Source organism: Prunus persica, chromosome G2 (assembly GCF_000346465.2).
Source record: "Prunus persica cultivar Lovell chromosome G2, Prunus_persica_NCBIv2, whole genome shotgun sequence".
Lineage (NCBI taxonomy): Eukaryota > Viridiplantae > Streptophyta > Magnoliopsida > Rosales > Rosaceae > Prunus > Prunus persica.
In genome coordinates, this window is record NC_034010.1 from 24,227,043 (window position 1) to 24,243,511 (window position 16,469).

General features: G+C 34.6%; 3 protein-coding genes across 3 annotated transcripts; all 3 read right to left on the reverse strand.

Annotated features, from left to right (window-relative positions):
• On the reverse strand, positions 1,262-5,066 carry LOC18786409 (U-box domain-containing protein 14). Its single transcript, XM_020557513.1, has 4 exons — positions 4,480-5,066; positions 3,363-3,479; positions 2,718-3,131; positions 1,262-2,636 (listed from the first exon to the last, which is right to left on the reverse strand). The coding sequence occupies exons 1-4, from the start codon at positions 4,759-4,761 to the stop codon at positions 1,563-1,565; spliced, it is 1,887 nt and encodes a 628-aa protein (XP_020413102.1). The 5' UTR covers positions 4,762-5,066; the 3' UTR covers positions 1,262-1,562.
• On the reverse strand, positions 7,318-7,743 carry LOC18785423 (SKP1-like protein 1A). The gene has a single exon (XM_007219616.1). It carries the CDS (start codon positions 7,741-7,743, stop codon positions 7,318-7,320), a length of 426 nt encoding a protein of 141 aa, XP_007219678.1.
• Positions 10,949-14,740, reverse strand: LOC18786227 (ras-related protein RABF1). Its single transcript, XM_007218357.2, has 8 exons — positions 14,459-14,740; positions 14,108-14,187; positions 13,481-13,564; positions 13,193-13,287; positions 12,890-12,995; positions 12,076-12,165; positions 11,892-11,978; positions 10,949-11,614 (listed from the first exon to the last, which is right to left on the reverse strand). The coding sequence occupies exons 1-8, from the start codon at positions 14,481-14,483 to the stop codon at positions 11,561-11,563; spliced, it is 621 nt and encodes a 206-aa protein (XP_007218419.1). The 5' UTR covers positions 14,484-14,740; the 3' UTR covers positions 10,949-11,560.

Genomic DNA, 16,469 nt, shown 5'->3' on the forward strand with positions numbered 1-16,469 from the left:
GCATTAAAGGCATATTTCTAATTATCCTAATTAGACTAGATTTCCTGTAGATTTCATAAACTATTCCTAGCGGAAAAAGCTTATTTTGTTGGAAAGGAGGAAAAAACAGAAAACAGAAAAATCCAAATCTCGCTGGCTAAAAGTTTTGGTGATCAAACCAGCCGAATAAACTTACAGTGTCGGCAAGAGCTAACTAATTTAAATGCAGAATTTTCCATCTCTCATGTCATGTTCGTACACATTATGATAATTAAAATTTTTCTAATTTTATAGTTACTTGAAACACTAGTAGCTAATTGGCCGTGGTGTCAAGTTGAGAAGAAATTGCATCAATATTTAAAGGAACAATACCAAAATAAAAAGCAAAAATCATAATAATAAAATTACAAACTTCCCATTTGCTTAGATTTTTAGAGTCACTTAAATTTCTCCCAGCTTTAGTCAAATTTTCATCGCTTTCTCGAGACCTGGGGCATTATGCTTCAACCAAATTTCCATAATTGTTTAGAGAAATCATGTTGTTGGGACATCTATAGACTGTCATAGAATATATTGGACCTTTAAGTAGTACACACTTCATAGAAACACACTTTGGATCCACAAAGAATATACAATTAATGTGATACTTCTGCTTCAAAAATGTCATGCTCCCATTCGCCTCACTTAAATATACGTCAGCTTCTAAAGAGGGAGACGATATTGTTGTTGCATATCTATTTTGCAATTTAACACCCACCTCATATCTCCATATAATACACCAACTAACCTTAATCTAGTGATGTTTGTCTCAACTTGACTCGAGACTCACATTGTTGTGGGTGCATTGATCCTTTGTATAAATACATTTTTACTTGTGTAAACTTTTGCTTGCTTAATTCAAACCTGTTTTTGTTGTCCGAAATATCGATTTAGAGGGAGTAATTCAGTTTGTCCTTGAATTTTTTCAAGTTTGGATGTATATATATACGAGTATGCATATACAGCGGATTCCATACTAATACTCTCAGCTTGTTCGTTTCTTAATTTTTTTTAAATACATCATTTGACTCACCCGAAAAAAGAAGATTGGATGATGTTTTTTGATGATGAATGATGTTTGAAAAGCATGAAATATGCAGGTTTACAAACCTACCATGTTTTACCCCAAAAAGGGAAGAAAAAAAAAAACATACCTTTGTTTTAACAAATAAAACCAAACGAAAACCATACCTGCCTTTTCCCATTGCAAGGCAGAAGACCAATTCTACTGTTCTGAAAAAGCTGTTCGAGAATCAAGATTCCTTTTTGCTTCCTTTTTCATAATTTCTATCTAATGGAAACTCTTCAATAATATACAACCCTGAAGACTTGATATGCAGCCCTATTGTGAGCCAAACCCGCCCACATACTCTAATTATCCCTTTGTTTTGTACATCAACACGAATTAAGTCACCATAATATAATGTATAGTACACGTACCGTACAAGTAACACAATGATTTATCTGCAGAACATCTATAAACTACACTTTTTCATCCTAATAATAGTACTAGGAAATGCATTAGAACCAAGACCCAAGGATTTTTAAAGATCAATAGAATCTTCAACTCGTTGAAGTTGCTCTAAAACATTTCCAGCTTTTCTCTTAGCCCTGTCAGTGCCATTTTCTGACAGTTCCTTCAAGGCCTCTTCTGCACCAAGTTCCCTTGCTAGTTTCAACTGCTGTATATCACCTGTGCATAATGACCATAACACAGCAGCAGCATTCTCCCGGTTGCGTGGGAAACCAGTTCTTATAACTTCCACCAAAACAGAGATTGGCTCAGCCTGAGCAATTGCCATCTTCCCTTCTTGATGGCTAGCCAGAATTGCCAGGATTGCTAGCGCTTCATCCACCATCCCACTTCCTGCATCCTTCAGCAATTTCATTAATGGGGCCACAATACCCGCCCTTATAGCTCTGGCCTTGTTTCCCTGATAGATTGAGAGATTAAAAATAGCTGTAGCAGCATCCTTTTTTCCTCTTGGAGTCCCCTCACAAAGCAGTTTTATAAGGGATGGGATAGCCCCAGCAGCTCCAATTGCCACCTTGTTTTCATCTACAACAGACAAACTGAAAAGGGTTGCAGCTGCATTTTCTCTAGCCTCCATGCTGCCATTTTTCAGAACATCTACTATATCAGGTATCGCTCCTGCATTTACAATTGCTCCCTTGTTACTCTCATTTATTGAAAGGTTGAGAAGTGCTGTAACAGCATGCTCTTGTGTCCGAGGATCTGAGGAGGATAAAAGCTCAACAAGGAGTGGAATGGCCCCTGCCTCAGCAATACACACTCTATTATCTGCATTCCTCTTTGCCAGCAAGCGGAGCTCACCTGCAGCTGCTCTTTGTTCTTCTGAATTCCCTTTTGCTAGTTTTTCTAATAAGGAAGCAATAGAAGCTCGATCACAGTCTGAAACACTGCATCCTGCTTTTTTGTTTTTACCATTCCCTTGCTTTTTGGGCAGCTCAACGCCATTGCTCTCACACCACAAAGCAATTAGACTCTTCAAAACGTAGTTAGGTGTTATGGCAGTGTGCAACAATGTCTGCTGTGTTTTGGGACAGGTTTTGTGTCCCGCATCCAACCATTTCTGAATACAGGATCTTTCGTATGTCTGCAAAGATCAATAAGAGCATCAACTACTATGAACACAATAGACAAAGATGTACTTTGTGAAAGATCTTCTGGGTTGTACCTGGCCAGTAGAGACAATCACAGGATCTTTCATCAGTTCTAGTGATATTGGACATCGGAAATCATCTGGGATAACAGGAGATCTGTGCTTGATCATACTCTTGTCACGTTCAGAGTTGTCAACTTCTGGGTTTTCTGTCAGCACTAAGTCCTTTAGCTTCTTAAGCAGAGCTTGCATCTTTTCAAAGTGGTCCCCTACATCTCCGTCACTTGTGATAATCAATTCATGGAAAGCAAGTGACTCTTTCTTTAGATCGTTGATGGTTCTGAGGTGCAGCATTTCTGAAAGTCTTTTTATTATTACAGGGTCAGGCTCATTGTCTCCCACCACTGTGGATAAGTCCATCTCTAGTTGTGAGTCAAGGGTGTCTTTTCTTTCTTTTGCTCTTTTAAATTGAGTATGCACTAGTTCAATCTGAAAGAAATTACAAAAGGGTAATACCTCTTGTTAAATACTTCGAAAATTCATAATCCACTATTTGGCTCTACTTATTTTGTTTTACGATTTGTTCATAAAGAGAAAGCTTTCTCTCACATTGCAGAAAAGCAGAGCATAAAAAATAGAAAAGCAAAGAGATAAAAGATCAGTGGTGAGTCATTTCTGATAATAACCTTCTTTAAATGTAAACGTAGATTGTAAAAGTACCTGTTCACAAACCTCCTCTGACATATCAAATTTATCATAAGGAATTTTACTCAATGCTGCTTCAATTTTTACCGTCATTTGGTGAAACTTACCAATAATCTTGTCCCTTTGCAAAGCCTGTTACATAAAGAAAACAGTGTCTACCTTTAAATAAACCAATATGTTTGCAAGGCAAGAAGAAGGACAAGGCACGGAGTCATACAACAAATGCGACCAGCATACATCTCGGTAAAGAAAACATTTTATTGATGTTCATAGTCGTTTCATATCAACAACAGCACTATTCAAGAAAATAACATGTCATATCTAGTGCTACTACATCACAGTTCAAGTATGCAAGTAACTGGTAAAATCAAGCTTGGAGGATGTCAAAGACAGATAAGAGAAGACTACATAAAATCCAGCATTCTAAGTTGATATTACTTTCTACATTTTCAATAAGAATTTGATGAAATGAAAGCACGAACACACAAGCATTGGAGTCTTGTACAATACTACAAATATTGTACTATTGTTTACGGAAAACAAAAAGTACAATAATTGATCATTACATTCAGTATTCACTCACGATATGTAGTACATTACTTGATCATTATAAATAGAGAAGAGTAAGAGACCCCAATAGTTCAGAAAGTAAACTATTGTTTACATTTTCATTTCTTTTCTGAATATAGACAGAAAATAAACCCTGAGAAAGAAAAGAGAAACAGAAATCACAACTCAAAAAACCAAGCATTTTCATTTTAGCATTCTGCTCCTTCCTTTAATGAAAAATCATTTTAGCATTCTGCTCCTTCCTTTAATGAAAAATCATGCTTGAAGACTGATAATCAAAAAACAAGACAAAACTTGCGCAATACATCAGGAGTGAAAACTTTCTTAATCCTTATCAAACTAAGACTGTATAGTATATTCCAACACTAACATGGTTTCCTCATTTACACTCCTATTAGGCTAAATAATGTGTTTCCAGAAACTAGGAACTTTGAAGTTCCTTACAATTGCAAGGTAGATCAAATGCTTCAAAAACCAAACTTTATATTGTTTTCCTTCCCTTTCCTTCATTTTCTTGGCAACCAAACAGAAAACAGAAAACACAAACCATACAGAACGGTACCTGATAAAGCTTACTCCCTTGGTTGACCGACTTGATAAGCTCCTTAGCCGAATTCAAAGCCTCTCCCAGCGATTCTAAAGCTATAATCTCTTCTACACCAAGCGCTTTATCACTGTCCCTCAACTCCTCAAACAGAGGACTCAAAAGCTTGACTCTTCGTACGAAGTTTCCGTATATCTTCCTAAACGCGTTCCGGCACTCGGGCAGCTCGGAAATCGTCTTCACCGACTCGGCGAGTCGACTCAGTACTGAGTTTCTCGGATCTTCTCCTGTTGGACCCATGTGCGATTGAGAGGCAAATTGGACTAGCACAACTTGAAAGTGGAAGTCTTGAGGGAGACGAAGACTACCCAGATGGAGAAATTCAAGGATTGGGATTGGGATGGCGACGTCAAGGAAGAAAGGGGCAAAATTGGAACGTGAAAATAAACGCCATGGATGGTGCGGCTGCTGGAAGAAGCTTTTATTCTCTATACATATATATGGTAATGAGAAACGTTGGAGTTTGGTGTGTCTGGGTCCGACTCTGAATGGAAGGAGAGACTTGTCTGAGTCTTTACACACAAATACATAAAAATAAAATGTTAATAATTATTTATTTATTTTATTAATTAAAAGTAACGAGATTGAATTCTATATGGCTTTCAGTGTAGGTTAAGAAGTCATTGCTTAATATCCTGGTTTAGAGTTGACTGTTGAGGGAGCTCAAGGAGGTCAGATGAGATCACTTGTGACCAAATTTATAGTTGCCTTGTGACAGAATTGCCCTTGAGACCAATTAGGGATTTTCCCATTGTAAAAGAACTAATCAAACTTGATATTAAGTTTTAAGATGAATTAGTGGTTGAACATTGAGAAAAATAACTTTTAGTGGGAAGCTAATCCTTGGATTAATCCATTGAATCCTTAATTAGCACCAAATAAAAATAAAACAAAATAGTCTAGGTAATAGAAAAGGGGTATTTTTGACCTTTTCACGCAAACCAACTCTGTCGACCAACCAAGTCCTCCCTCCTAGAGTGTTTAGCTTCATTCCCGCGCATAATTACCAATAGAACGGCCAAGATTTATCTATAAATTAACCAGAAGGCTTGGCTGCACTCGGCTTCAACACAAGCCAAAATCTCAAATTGCTCTACCGTTTTCATTTCTTATAAACTAATTGTCCTACATACCACTATGGTTATTCTTTGATTAATCTATTTTTTTTTAATACAAAGTTCAATTTAAAGTTTACCATGTTCTTGAAAACGTTGCATTTGTACAGATTATATTATGGGTTAAATAATGTGAATCATGGTGTAAATATCAGATTAATTTCTTAACTATAATTGGAAGATGAATTTAAAAGGATATGCAATTGTTTTAGAAATTGAATGCATGTGATCAGTTCTAATGTTGTGAGCTTTGCATGTTAATTATAATTTTGGTATATCATAATTTAAAGTAAAATTATAAACATGTTAATAATATCTTTTAAAAGAGTGGTAGAAAATCTGTCTTCACACATAATCACAAATTAATTCTGGATTTCGCTCTATTTCAAAAACAAAAACAAAAAAAGAGAGTGACACAACTAAATTTGGCCTTCAATTGGTAATAACAACCTATAATTTTGCTAACATGAAAATACTTGTATTTAAGTCACTGCCAAAATGAATTAATAAAGTTTTAGAAAAACCAAGTCAATTATTTATTGTGATGTTTATTAAGAATGCATGACTTAAATGAAATGGTAAATAAAAGTTTCCACGGAGCCTAGTAGGCTTGAGCCAAATTAACAACCGGCTAGCTAAGCTAAGCCAGCAATGACAAAGAAGCCACCGGGGCTCAGTCAACTACGCGTGGCAAAGAACAGGTTCTCGCCGGCGCCTAATAACATAACGCAACGTGTCGCGATCTCACTGACGTGGAACAGCCAGCCAATCAGCGGCCATGGAGTTAGTTAGGTAGGCCCCACGGCACTCGTTTTCTATATTCTTTATTTTTTTATGTGTTTTTGTTGATGGAAAATGGACGGTGGCCTGTGGAGCTTCGCATCACTTGGATATCCGCGGGTCCCTCTCATGCTTCCAATTCGATCTGGACCATCCAACTGCCTTTTCCAATTTGCTTCCCTTTGATGTTGAAATGATGCGTTCGAATGATTTTTTTGGGCAATTTCATGTCTTTCGAATAATCAAGAGAGACCAGATATAGTTAAGATCACATATATGTTGAGCAAAACTATTTTAATCAATATATCTGCAAGATAATTCTATATATATAAAATCAATAAAATCAGGTCTTGGAGATAATTATTTTGATTTCCGTAAAAATTGTCATCTCAATCCTAGGAAATTTAAACCATAGGATAGAAGTGCTTGAGGTTAAGAGCATTTTCACATGAATAGTACATGTTCTAGCAATTCATAAGTTTTGGTGTGTGAAGTGAAGAATATGGCTAGGTATTTATCTTTAAAAAAAAATTTGAAATTTTTTCTTCTTTTTTTTCAATTTTTTTGTTATTTAAATTATTTGCTGACGTCACAATGATGTCAGTATTAGGTCAGCATGGCCAGGCACCAGCCCAGGCAAGTCTTGCCTTTTGGCTTGCCTAGATTGGTGGAGCCCATCTCTTGTCCTGGAAAGAATGGGGCGCTAGAAACACGAATGGGGATCTGAGGGGCCTCCCGCTGGAAATGCTCTAATGAAACTTTAAATTTGACGACAGGTTTAGTTATGGAATTGGTCGACTAGTTAAGATGACATTCAGGAATAATAATAATAATCAAAGATGACATTCAAAATTTCGTAACTAAAAAAAAAAATTTGCCAAATACAAACTAACATTTAACCCTAGGAAGAAAAATCGTTTTTGACGTGAAACAATTCGCAAATCTCCTCAAGTGTCTTCACTTTAATCAAATCGGCAACCCTTTGAAACATTTGATCTTGCAAGTCCTTGATGCAGAGAAAGCTTGCAGTGCATAAGAGATCAATGACGAGGTCAGCTTGGTCGAGCTCTTCCTCCCACTCTTTGATGAGTTCTTTAGTGTTTCTAGGGCCCTGATCAGAAGCAGCATGGTACTTGCACCACTCTATCACCATGGCTAGGGTTTTGGACCTCACGTCTGGCATTGGTATCACATGGTTGACACCGATGACGTCGATGAGGTTTTTGATGGGCTCGGACAGTGCTACAATTGCTTCTTCTACTTCGAATATTTCATTGTTTGCGCTCCTCAACCTCACAACCCTACTCTTTGATGCCGACGACGACATGGTGTTCATCAACTTTTGAAGCAAGTGCGTGTAGTTAGGTTATGGAAAGTTCTAAGAGAAAGAGACGTAACTACGAAGTACTATATTTTGAAAATAACAAGGTTCCTAATTCGACAAGGATTGTGTTTCTTGAAAACCAAAACTTTTGAAATTCCATAGGATTTGAAATATTAATACGTAATTGTCTTCTAATTTTTTTTTTGGAAATTCTTAGTCTTAAAATGCATAGTTATCACAAAATCACCCAAAACTATATATTATTTATCGTTCGCCAACTTTTTCTTTGACTTGCGGTACACTTGTATATATATACAAGTGTACCGCAAGTCAAAGAAAAAGTTGGCGAACGATAAACCCCAGTGTAATTAGGATAACTAGAAACCCTAATTGAATTGTATATTTTCCAACATGCAACATGCAACTTTTTTTTAAAAAACAATATATCAGCACGGCCTTATTTTAGATTTTGCTTTTAGTAATTAAATAATATCTTAGCCTTATTTAATTACTTTCGTCTGTAATTAGGTTTTAATTATTATTTTTTACTAAATAATTAAATATTTTAATTAATTTCATAAATTATATTACTTAATAAATGGTAATTATTTTTTAAATTATTTTTGTTTAATCAAATATTTAAATACTAGTTATTCACTAAGTAAATAATGATTAAAACATAACTACTAAATAAAGTAATTAAAAAAGAGAAATCGAGATTATGCTATTTAAAGGATATAGCCGCGCGGCTATACGTTTAAAATATTATAGTAGTATAGCCTCGCGGCTATACTTTATTAAATCAATCATAGCCTTATTTAAGTACTTTCATTAGTAATTATCTTTTAATTATTAGTTCTTTAGTGAATAATTAGTATTAAAATTCATAGAAATTTTTTTTTGGCACCCAAATATTTTAGTATTCCAAAAAATGGATTTTAGCCTTGAAATTTAAATAAAGTATTTACTTACTCCTTAGTAGGCTATATATGGTTAGGTTTTGAGGCTCGAGAAAGGTTCTGGGACAAGTTCATAAGCTAGGATTTTTGTTCGAGACTTGGATTTACTCAAACTAAATAATATCTTAGCCTTATTTAAATACTTTCATTAGTGATTATGTTTTAATTATTATTTCTTTAGTGAATAATTAGTATTACATATTTTAATAAAATCCTAGAAATTTAGTTTTAGTACTCAAATATTTTAGTATTCCAAAAATGGATTTTAGCCTCGAAACTTAAATCCAAGTCACAATGTGATTCGATAATATCAACTGCTTGTTGGAGCTTGATTGAAATACATGAACTTGAGTTCCACATTGGAAAAGAAGAGAAAGTATCTACTCCTTAGTAGACTTATGATTAGGGTTTGAGGCATGAGAAAGGTTTTGTTAACTTCATAAATATTACTTCTTTAGTGAATAATTAAATCTTTTAATTAACTTCATAAATTATATTACTTAATAAATGGTAATTATATTTTTAAAACTTTTTTATTTGATCAAGTAAATAATAATTAAAATATAACTACTAAATAATGTAATTAAAAAAGAGAAATCAAGATTATGCTATTTAAAGGTATAGCCACGCTCTATACGTTTAAAATATTCTATTTGTAGAGTATAGCCAGGCGGCTATACCGTTAAAATCCTTTTTAAGAGTATAGCCGCAGGGCTATACATCTTAAATACTCTATTTACAGAGTACAGCCGCGCGGCTATACTCTTAAAATATCCTTTTTAAATTTTTTTATTAATTAAATAATATCTTAGCGTTATTTAAATACGTTCATTACTAATTATCTTTTAATTATTACTTCTTTAGTGACTAATTAGTATTAAATATTTTAATAAAAATCCTAGAAATTTGGTTTTGGCACCCAAATATTTTAGTATTCCAAAAAATAGATTTCAACCTTGAAATTTAAATAAAGTATCTATTCCTTAGTAGGCTTATGATTAGGTTTCAAGGTTCGAGAAAGGTTTTGGAACAAGTTTGGAAGCTAGAATTTTTAGTTTGAGACTTGGATTTACCTATATTAATTTTGTATAAAAAAAAATAAAGTTCACAAAATAATTTAAAATAATTAATTACTATTTATTAAGTAATTTATTAAATGAGTAAATATTTAAATATTCACTAAAGAAATAATAATTAAAACATAATTACTAATTAAAATAATTTAAAAGGACTAAGATATTACTTAATTACATATATTAAACTAAAAAAGTTGGCCAAAAAATAAAAGTGAAAAACTAATTTTATATGTTTAAAATAAAAATAAATAAATAAATAAATAAATAAAGCGGAAAAACCTCTCCTGACGATATTTCTTCGGCGCAGTTCTATCCCGACAAAATTTGCCGGATTAGACCTCTTGGACGAAAGTAACTGTGCCGACGAAATATCGTTGGGGCAGGTCTAAGCCGCCAAATTTCTCCGGAATAGATCTGTGCCGACAAAGTTTCATCGGGAAAGGTTTTAAAAAATATATATACATAATTTTATTATCGTTAGGTCAAATACATTTTTATTTTAAATTTTCTTTTTAGTAATTAAATAATATCTTAGCCTTATTTATTACTTTCATCTCTAATTATGTTTTAATTATTATTTATTTAGTTAATAATTAAATATTTTAATTAACTTCATAAATTATATTACTTAATAAATGATAACTTTCTTAATTAATCAAATATTTAAATACTAATTATTCACTAAGTAAATAGTATAACCGTGCGGACTTCGTTACCGTAGCAAGCAGCTTGAACAATACAAATCTAGGAGATGCAGTTTTGGTCCAAGTCTTGTTGGATGGTTACTTAGACCAAAAAGGCGATTAGTAAAAAGGCAAAAATCATTGGAGCAAAAAGACGTGTGCTGCATGTGTAATTTTCAGACTACTCGTGAGTAGCAGCCAGGAAATCAAGCTACGACATATGGAAAGAGAATATATATATATATATATATTGTTGGTGTTGATAGGGGAAATAGAAGAGATCGTGAGGTTTGAAGATATGGTATTTACAGAGGTTTAGAGAAGGACAGAAAGGAAGAAGAAAAATAAAACACTGCTGTACAAACTCCAACTTGACACTATGCCATCCAGTTTAAATCCCTTAGATTAAATTTTAATGACATAGCATGTGAAGGACGAAAGTCAAGCAGATTATGGTAGAAAAAATCAGAGTAGAAGATCCGGATCCTTAAACGAAGTAGTTATCAATAAGAATTTCCAGATACGGTTTTGATACAATAGTGTGGAACTTCTCAATGTATCATCTGTAACACGTAGAGGCCAGTAAAGCATCTTTCCAATAATATAAACGAATCTGTTAAACTTGTTGATACCTAGCGTGATATCTACTATCAATGAGTTGAGTCGACTCCTCTTTGTAATAACGAGGGGCAAGACAGGCTTCTTGTTTAATTGCTAGTTGGTTGCCTGGGAGGCTTCTGTCTACTCCCTTTTTGTATTTGTTCGTTCCTGGCCACCTAGAGAGAGAGAGAGAGAGAGAGAGAGAGAGAGAGAGAGAAGAGCTTCTTTCAGGTGTGAGCTGAGCTTTAACCCTTTGACAAAACATGTCTAATACAGTATAACCCTTGGATCAGCAGCTATGCCACAGTGGGTTCGCATCCATTTATAGGTTATTGCTTGGTGCCAATTATGATCATGAATTTCGCGCTGAAACTATCGGTTGAAACCCTTAACCCATTGAAAAGCAAATGTTACAGACTATTTCACAATATACACAAATTGAGAATTGAAAAAACGTAACTAGGTCTCCATAACATGAACAAGTTCTTTAATTAATTGGGTTTCATGGATTCTGCGTTGACGAAATGGCTGGACGGGGTAGCCGCTTGGCAATTTCCTGCCGAAACAAGACAGTGTCAGCATTTCAACTAGTAGATGAGCTTTGGACTTATGGAAGATTTAAGATGTTCAAAGCCTTGATGGCATCGTGTCAATAGAAGCGTATGTGCTAGTCCACAATATCCTCTTAAGGGTTTAAAATTTCATTTAACATTTCTGGTTTACAAGGGTAGCAATCTGAAGTAAATACCGAGTTCGCCTGGTAATTTCATAACATTTGAATGGCCAACAACAGAAAAATCCTATTATTAAAACATCAATGTAACTAGGCTTACCTCAAACAGCTGATTAATATTATCTGCTGTCTTTGCAGAGGTCTCAATAAAGAACATTCCATTCTTTTCTGCATATTCAATGCCATCCTTCACCAATAAAAGAAATATTTATTTAGCCATACAAATGTCTATTTTGCAAATACATGGAAAGAAGATGCATTAGATTGAGGGGTAATGAACTCACTTGAACAGGAACTTCACGTTTCTCATGAAGATCAGCTTTGTTACCGACCAAGGCCAAGACAATATCAGGGCTTCCATGTTTCTGTAGCTCCTGTAGAGAGCTAATATTTATCAATTGTTCTTAAAAACTTAAAAATAATATAGGTGTAGTTTAAACAAAAGATCCACTTTGGTAAATCCACGTATCAAGGCAGATTATCAAGGCAAAGTTGTACATTCTATAAAAATAAACTTCCCCAATGCACATTGACATGCAAACATCCAACTAATTAGCTGCTAGTGCTATACAGTCAACTGTTCTTTCTCCAGAGTGTAGAAATTCTAATGCATTGAATACTTTTTTCCGCATATCAAGCGGATCATTAAGCATCAACAAAAATCTTCCTCAGAGCTTCTTAGTCAGCCAACAGAAAACTTATCCTAAGGGTTTAAGTCTTACAGAGAAAAGTTACATAGAACAAAACAAAACCATGACTTTTGCTACTGTGATAATAAGTTACAGAATAACAATCTCAAAAAATTTGACATTCCATGTAAAAATCTGTCATAACGATTACATATTTATCTAGAATTTAGATTTTGGCTGTAGCCTATATAACTAACACTTCAACCATGAGGTAAAAAATCTTAGATACCGATTTTGTAACCTCATACATTACTCAATAGTTATTTGACCTCCGTCAACCCTGTTACATGCTAAAATGTGGAGACAAGAACCTACGGATAAAAGAAAAAGAATTTACACCTAAAATTTTAAAATAAAATATTTTTTTTAAAGTCACGGTTAATGTTTTTGTGACCGTCAGAAAAAATACCTTGACCCAATACTGCGCTTTGTTGAAAGATTCCGGACTTGTTATATCATATACAATCACTGCAACTGCAGCACCGCGATAGTAAAGGGGGGCCAATGCAGCATACCTAAATAGGAGATATCAATAATCAATATTCTCCTGCAAAAGGATTAGATTGCAAGAGAAAGTATCCAGGGAAAAGTAAAGGAGAGGGCAAAGGTGGATGCCTTGTAAACAAAACAAATAGGATGAAATTCACCATAAACCATTATACACAAGTCTTAAACTAGTGTTCACGTATCTATACATGTTCGGCAAAAATACCTCTCTTGGCCAGCAGTGTCCCATATTTCAAATTTAACTGTTGTAGAATCTTGCAAAGCTATCGTCTGTGACAAGAATGAAGCTCCTACTGTCACCTGAATTTTTTTTATAAAAAAAAATCCATCACATTTGAGAAAATGATCATCATAATAACTTCTATGTAGCTTAAGAGAAAGGCTAGATAATGAAACCCAAATACATGGACATAAACCAAACGTTCTCTCAAAAGCAAAAATCATGAGACCTACTTGTGGTTAACATATGATATAACAGTAACATGTTCCTTACCTTGGATGTGGGATCAAACTGACCACGAACAAAACGCAGAACAATACAACTTTTACCAACGCCAGAATCACCCAACAAAACTAGCTGAAGAGTGACAAGAACGAGATGTTAGTTGCAATCAGTCAAATGTTTTATGCAGATCATAATGAGCATCTTAAATACAATATTTCTTTTGCCAATTTTATTCAAGAGTCCTTTTCTCTTTAAACAAAAATAAGAAGAATCCTCTTAAACTGTAAAGCAGAAGTTTGAAGCTTTTTTCAATCACAACACTAAATGCATCTTATTATATTTTAACTGCAGTCCTTTGCTTGACTAAACTCCATAGAAAATTTATAAGTCTGCCAATATGTTAATGCATTTCTATAAATGTCTGGACCATATTTCTCAATTGCAAGTTGTTGGGGATGCATTTCTCTTATGTTTTACGTATATACAGAAAATCAGTGGTGTATCAAAACACACTACTCATATCTGTTACCTTACAAAGCTCAAGTTAGCATTTTTCCACACCAACAATAACTTTCAGATTATCAGAAATTAGTAATGAACCAAGCATCATACCCTTTCAACTTGAAATAAGTGACAGTAACAGCATTAACTGCCTCAATTTAGCCTATACAATACCTTCACGCGTAGATTTTTGGCATCAGAAGCGCCACCGTTTTCGGAATTTGGCCCGACCAACCGCCCAGAAGAACTCCTATCTGAGCAAATAATCCCCATTCAATCAAAATTCAAAAACGAGAAAAAAAAAAAAAAAAAAAGACCGCAAAAGGGTAATCACAGTTCAAAGCAATATTGAAAACCCAAAACCTAAATAAACAAACAACCCATTCTCAATAGTCAATTCAATCTCTTTCAGCTTAGAAATCAAGGAAACAGACCAAAATAACAACACCCACATGAAATTTTCGATTGAAACAGTAAACCCTAGAATTTAAAGCTCGAACGGATCCAATTTGCACACGGATTTACCTGGAAGGGAGGCAGAGCAACCCATGGCGAGCAGAGACCCTCTGGTATTCTTGTTGAATATGCAGCTGTGAATGATTGGTGCACGTGTGGAGGTGTATGTATATGTGGGTCGATGATTTATATGGAGGAGAAGGGAGTAGAGGGAAGGTGAGTGATTTTGCAAAGATGGTTGAGTTTATTGGAGGTAAAAGTCCAAGGTCGTTAATGGCTGGTACAAACTGCAACTTTGTCAAGAAGGAGTATTTGTATACGAATAAGCTACATAGCGTACTAGGTTTTTAAATATTCCAAATTTCCTGCTCGCATACGTTATAAAAATATTTATATATTTACTTGTATACCAAATATATTTAACTAAAGCAGTGCTATATTCTTTCACCCAAAAAAAACAGTTTTGCTATATTCTTACCTATATGAAAATTTTAAAACTAAAAATCCTCTCTGCAACTCAAATGCTGCATTTTATTTCAAAATTTTGAAAACTGTTGGACTTGCATGATTTAGATGAGGTTGAAAGGTCAGGCAGTAGAGTGGGGGAGGAAATAGAATATGTGAGTTAAAATAGCATAATTTAAATAAAAGTGTATACAAACTGTAGTTTAATATACAAATAATCTAATGCAAGGAAATGGGAATTCAAACTTAAGTGCAAGGGAACGAACTCACTGCCTTAATCAACTTATATAACCCACATATGCACTCTAGTCTTAATATTATTCAGAATTCCAGTTTCTCATATTGCACTTTTAATATTTGTTAAAAAATTTCTAGGGAAACAAGCATAGATGGGGAAGGGGTTGAAGGCTAAAATTGGGGAAGGTGGGTTTATACGAAGTTGCCAACGCAAAGGGTTGCTGGGTTTGCTACCAACCTTGTTATATGGGGTTTTGCTACCAACCTTGTTTCTCCCTTCTTCTTCTTTCCTCCTGGTCTCTCTTCTCTGCAACCCCCTTTGATTCCAGGGATTTTTCCCTAGAACCAACCCCTTTGACTAATAAATCAGATTGACTTTTAAAATCCTTTATGTTGAGGAGGTAAAGTTGCTAGATCTATATGGATCTTTCATACTGGGTGGTGTGAGATCATGTGGGATGCTAGAGGTGATGTAGCCTTCTTTTGCCAAGTGGATGTTGAGCGGTAAGGCCCTTTCACTTTTGGTGCTTCTAGTTCTATGTTCATGTAGAATCAGTTGTTCTCATGGTCTCTCTATAGTACTAGTGCTGTAAAAAGTCTGCTTGATCCTCTATCTGTCAACTCTGAGTGAGCTTGACTTGAATTTGTAATAGTTCGGATTTATTGTATGCAAGAACCTCCATTTGAGGTGTGTTCTTCTTGTACATCTCTTATATTGTATTTACCTCTTTATTAGTGAAATTATGCTTGTTCTGGAAAGGAAAAAAAAAAAAAAAAAAACTAGTAATAATAACTCTAGCCCTGCCCTTTGGGCTCATATTGAAATGTGGTAATAGAAACTTCATCGGCCTAGAGTTTATGTTGACTGTCGAATTCTAAAGCATAAGTTAGAGATCCCCACATATCCTTTATTGGCCCAATTAACATACGGTTTAGGGTTTCTAAAAATGTCTAAAGAATTAGGAATTTGATTTGATGAAGTCCAAATTCATCATGGTTGGTTTCACACCAGATATATATGTGAATCTAAGTCCTACCTAGCTAGCTAGCTATAGTTATGTATGTACCAAGGGGGAAGCATATGGAGTGCAAAGGAATGAAGGATATATCCCATCAGCATTAGGCTAAGCTATAGCAGCTCAGAAATGTGAGGTTGGCAATAAGCAAATACATACATGCTTTGGTGATATTTGGAGGTCTTGATTAGACTAAGCAACTTCCTAGGGGACAATCCCACCTGAAGTGGAATAATTGGGGTCCCTTTTTTGGGCAACGTCATTGATTTTTCAGCTAGTAAGACATTTTGCTTTTTTATAGTCTCTCCTTCCTAGTCTAACATTACAATCTTTAAACTGTTGTTGGTGGAACCCAACAACTC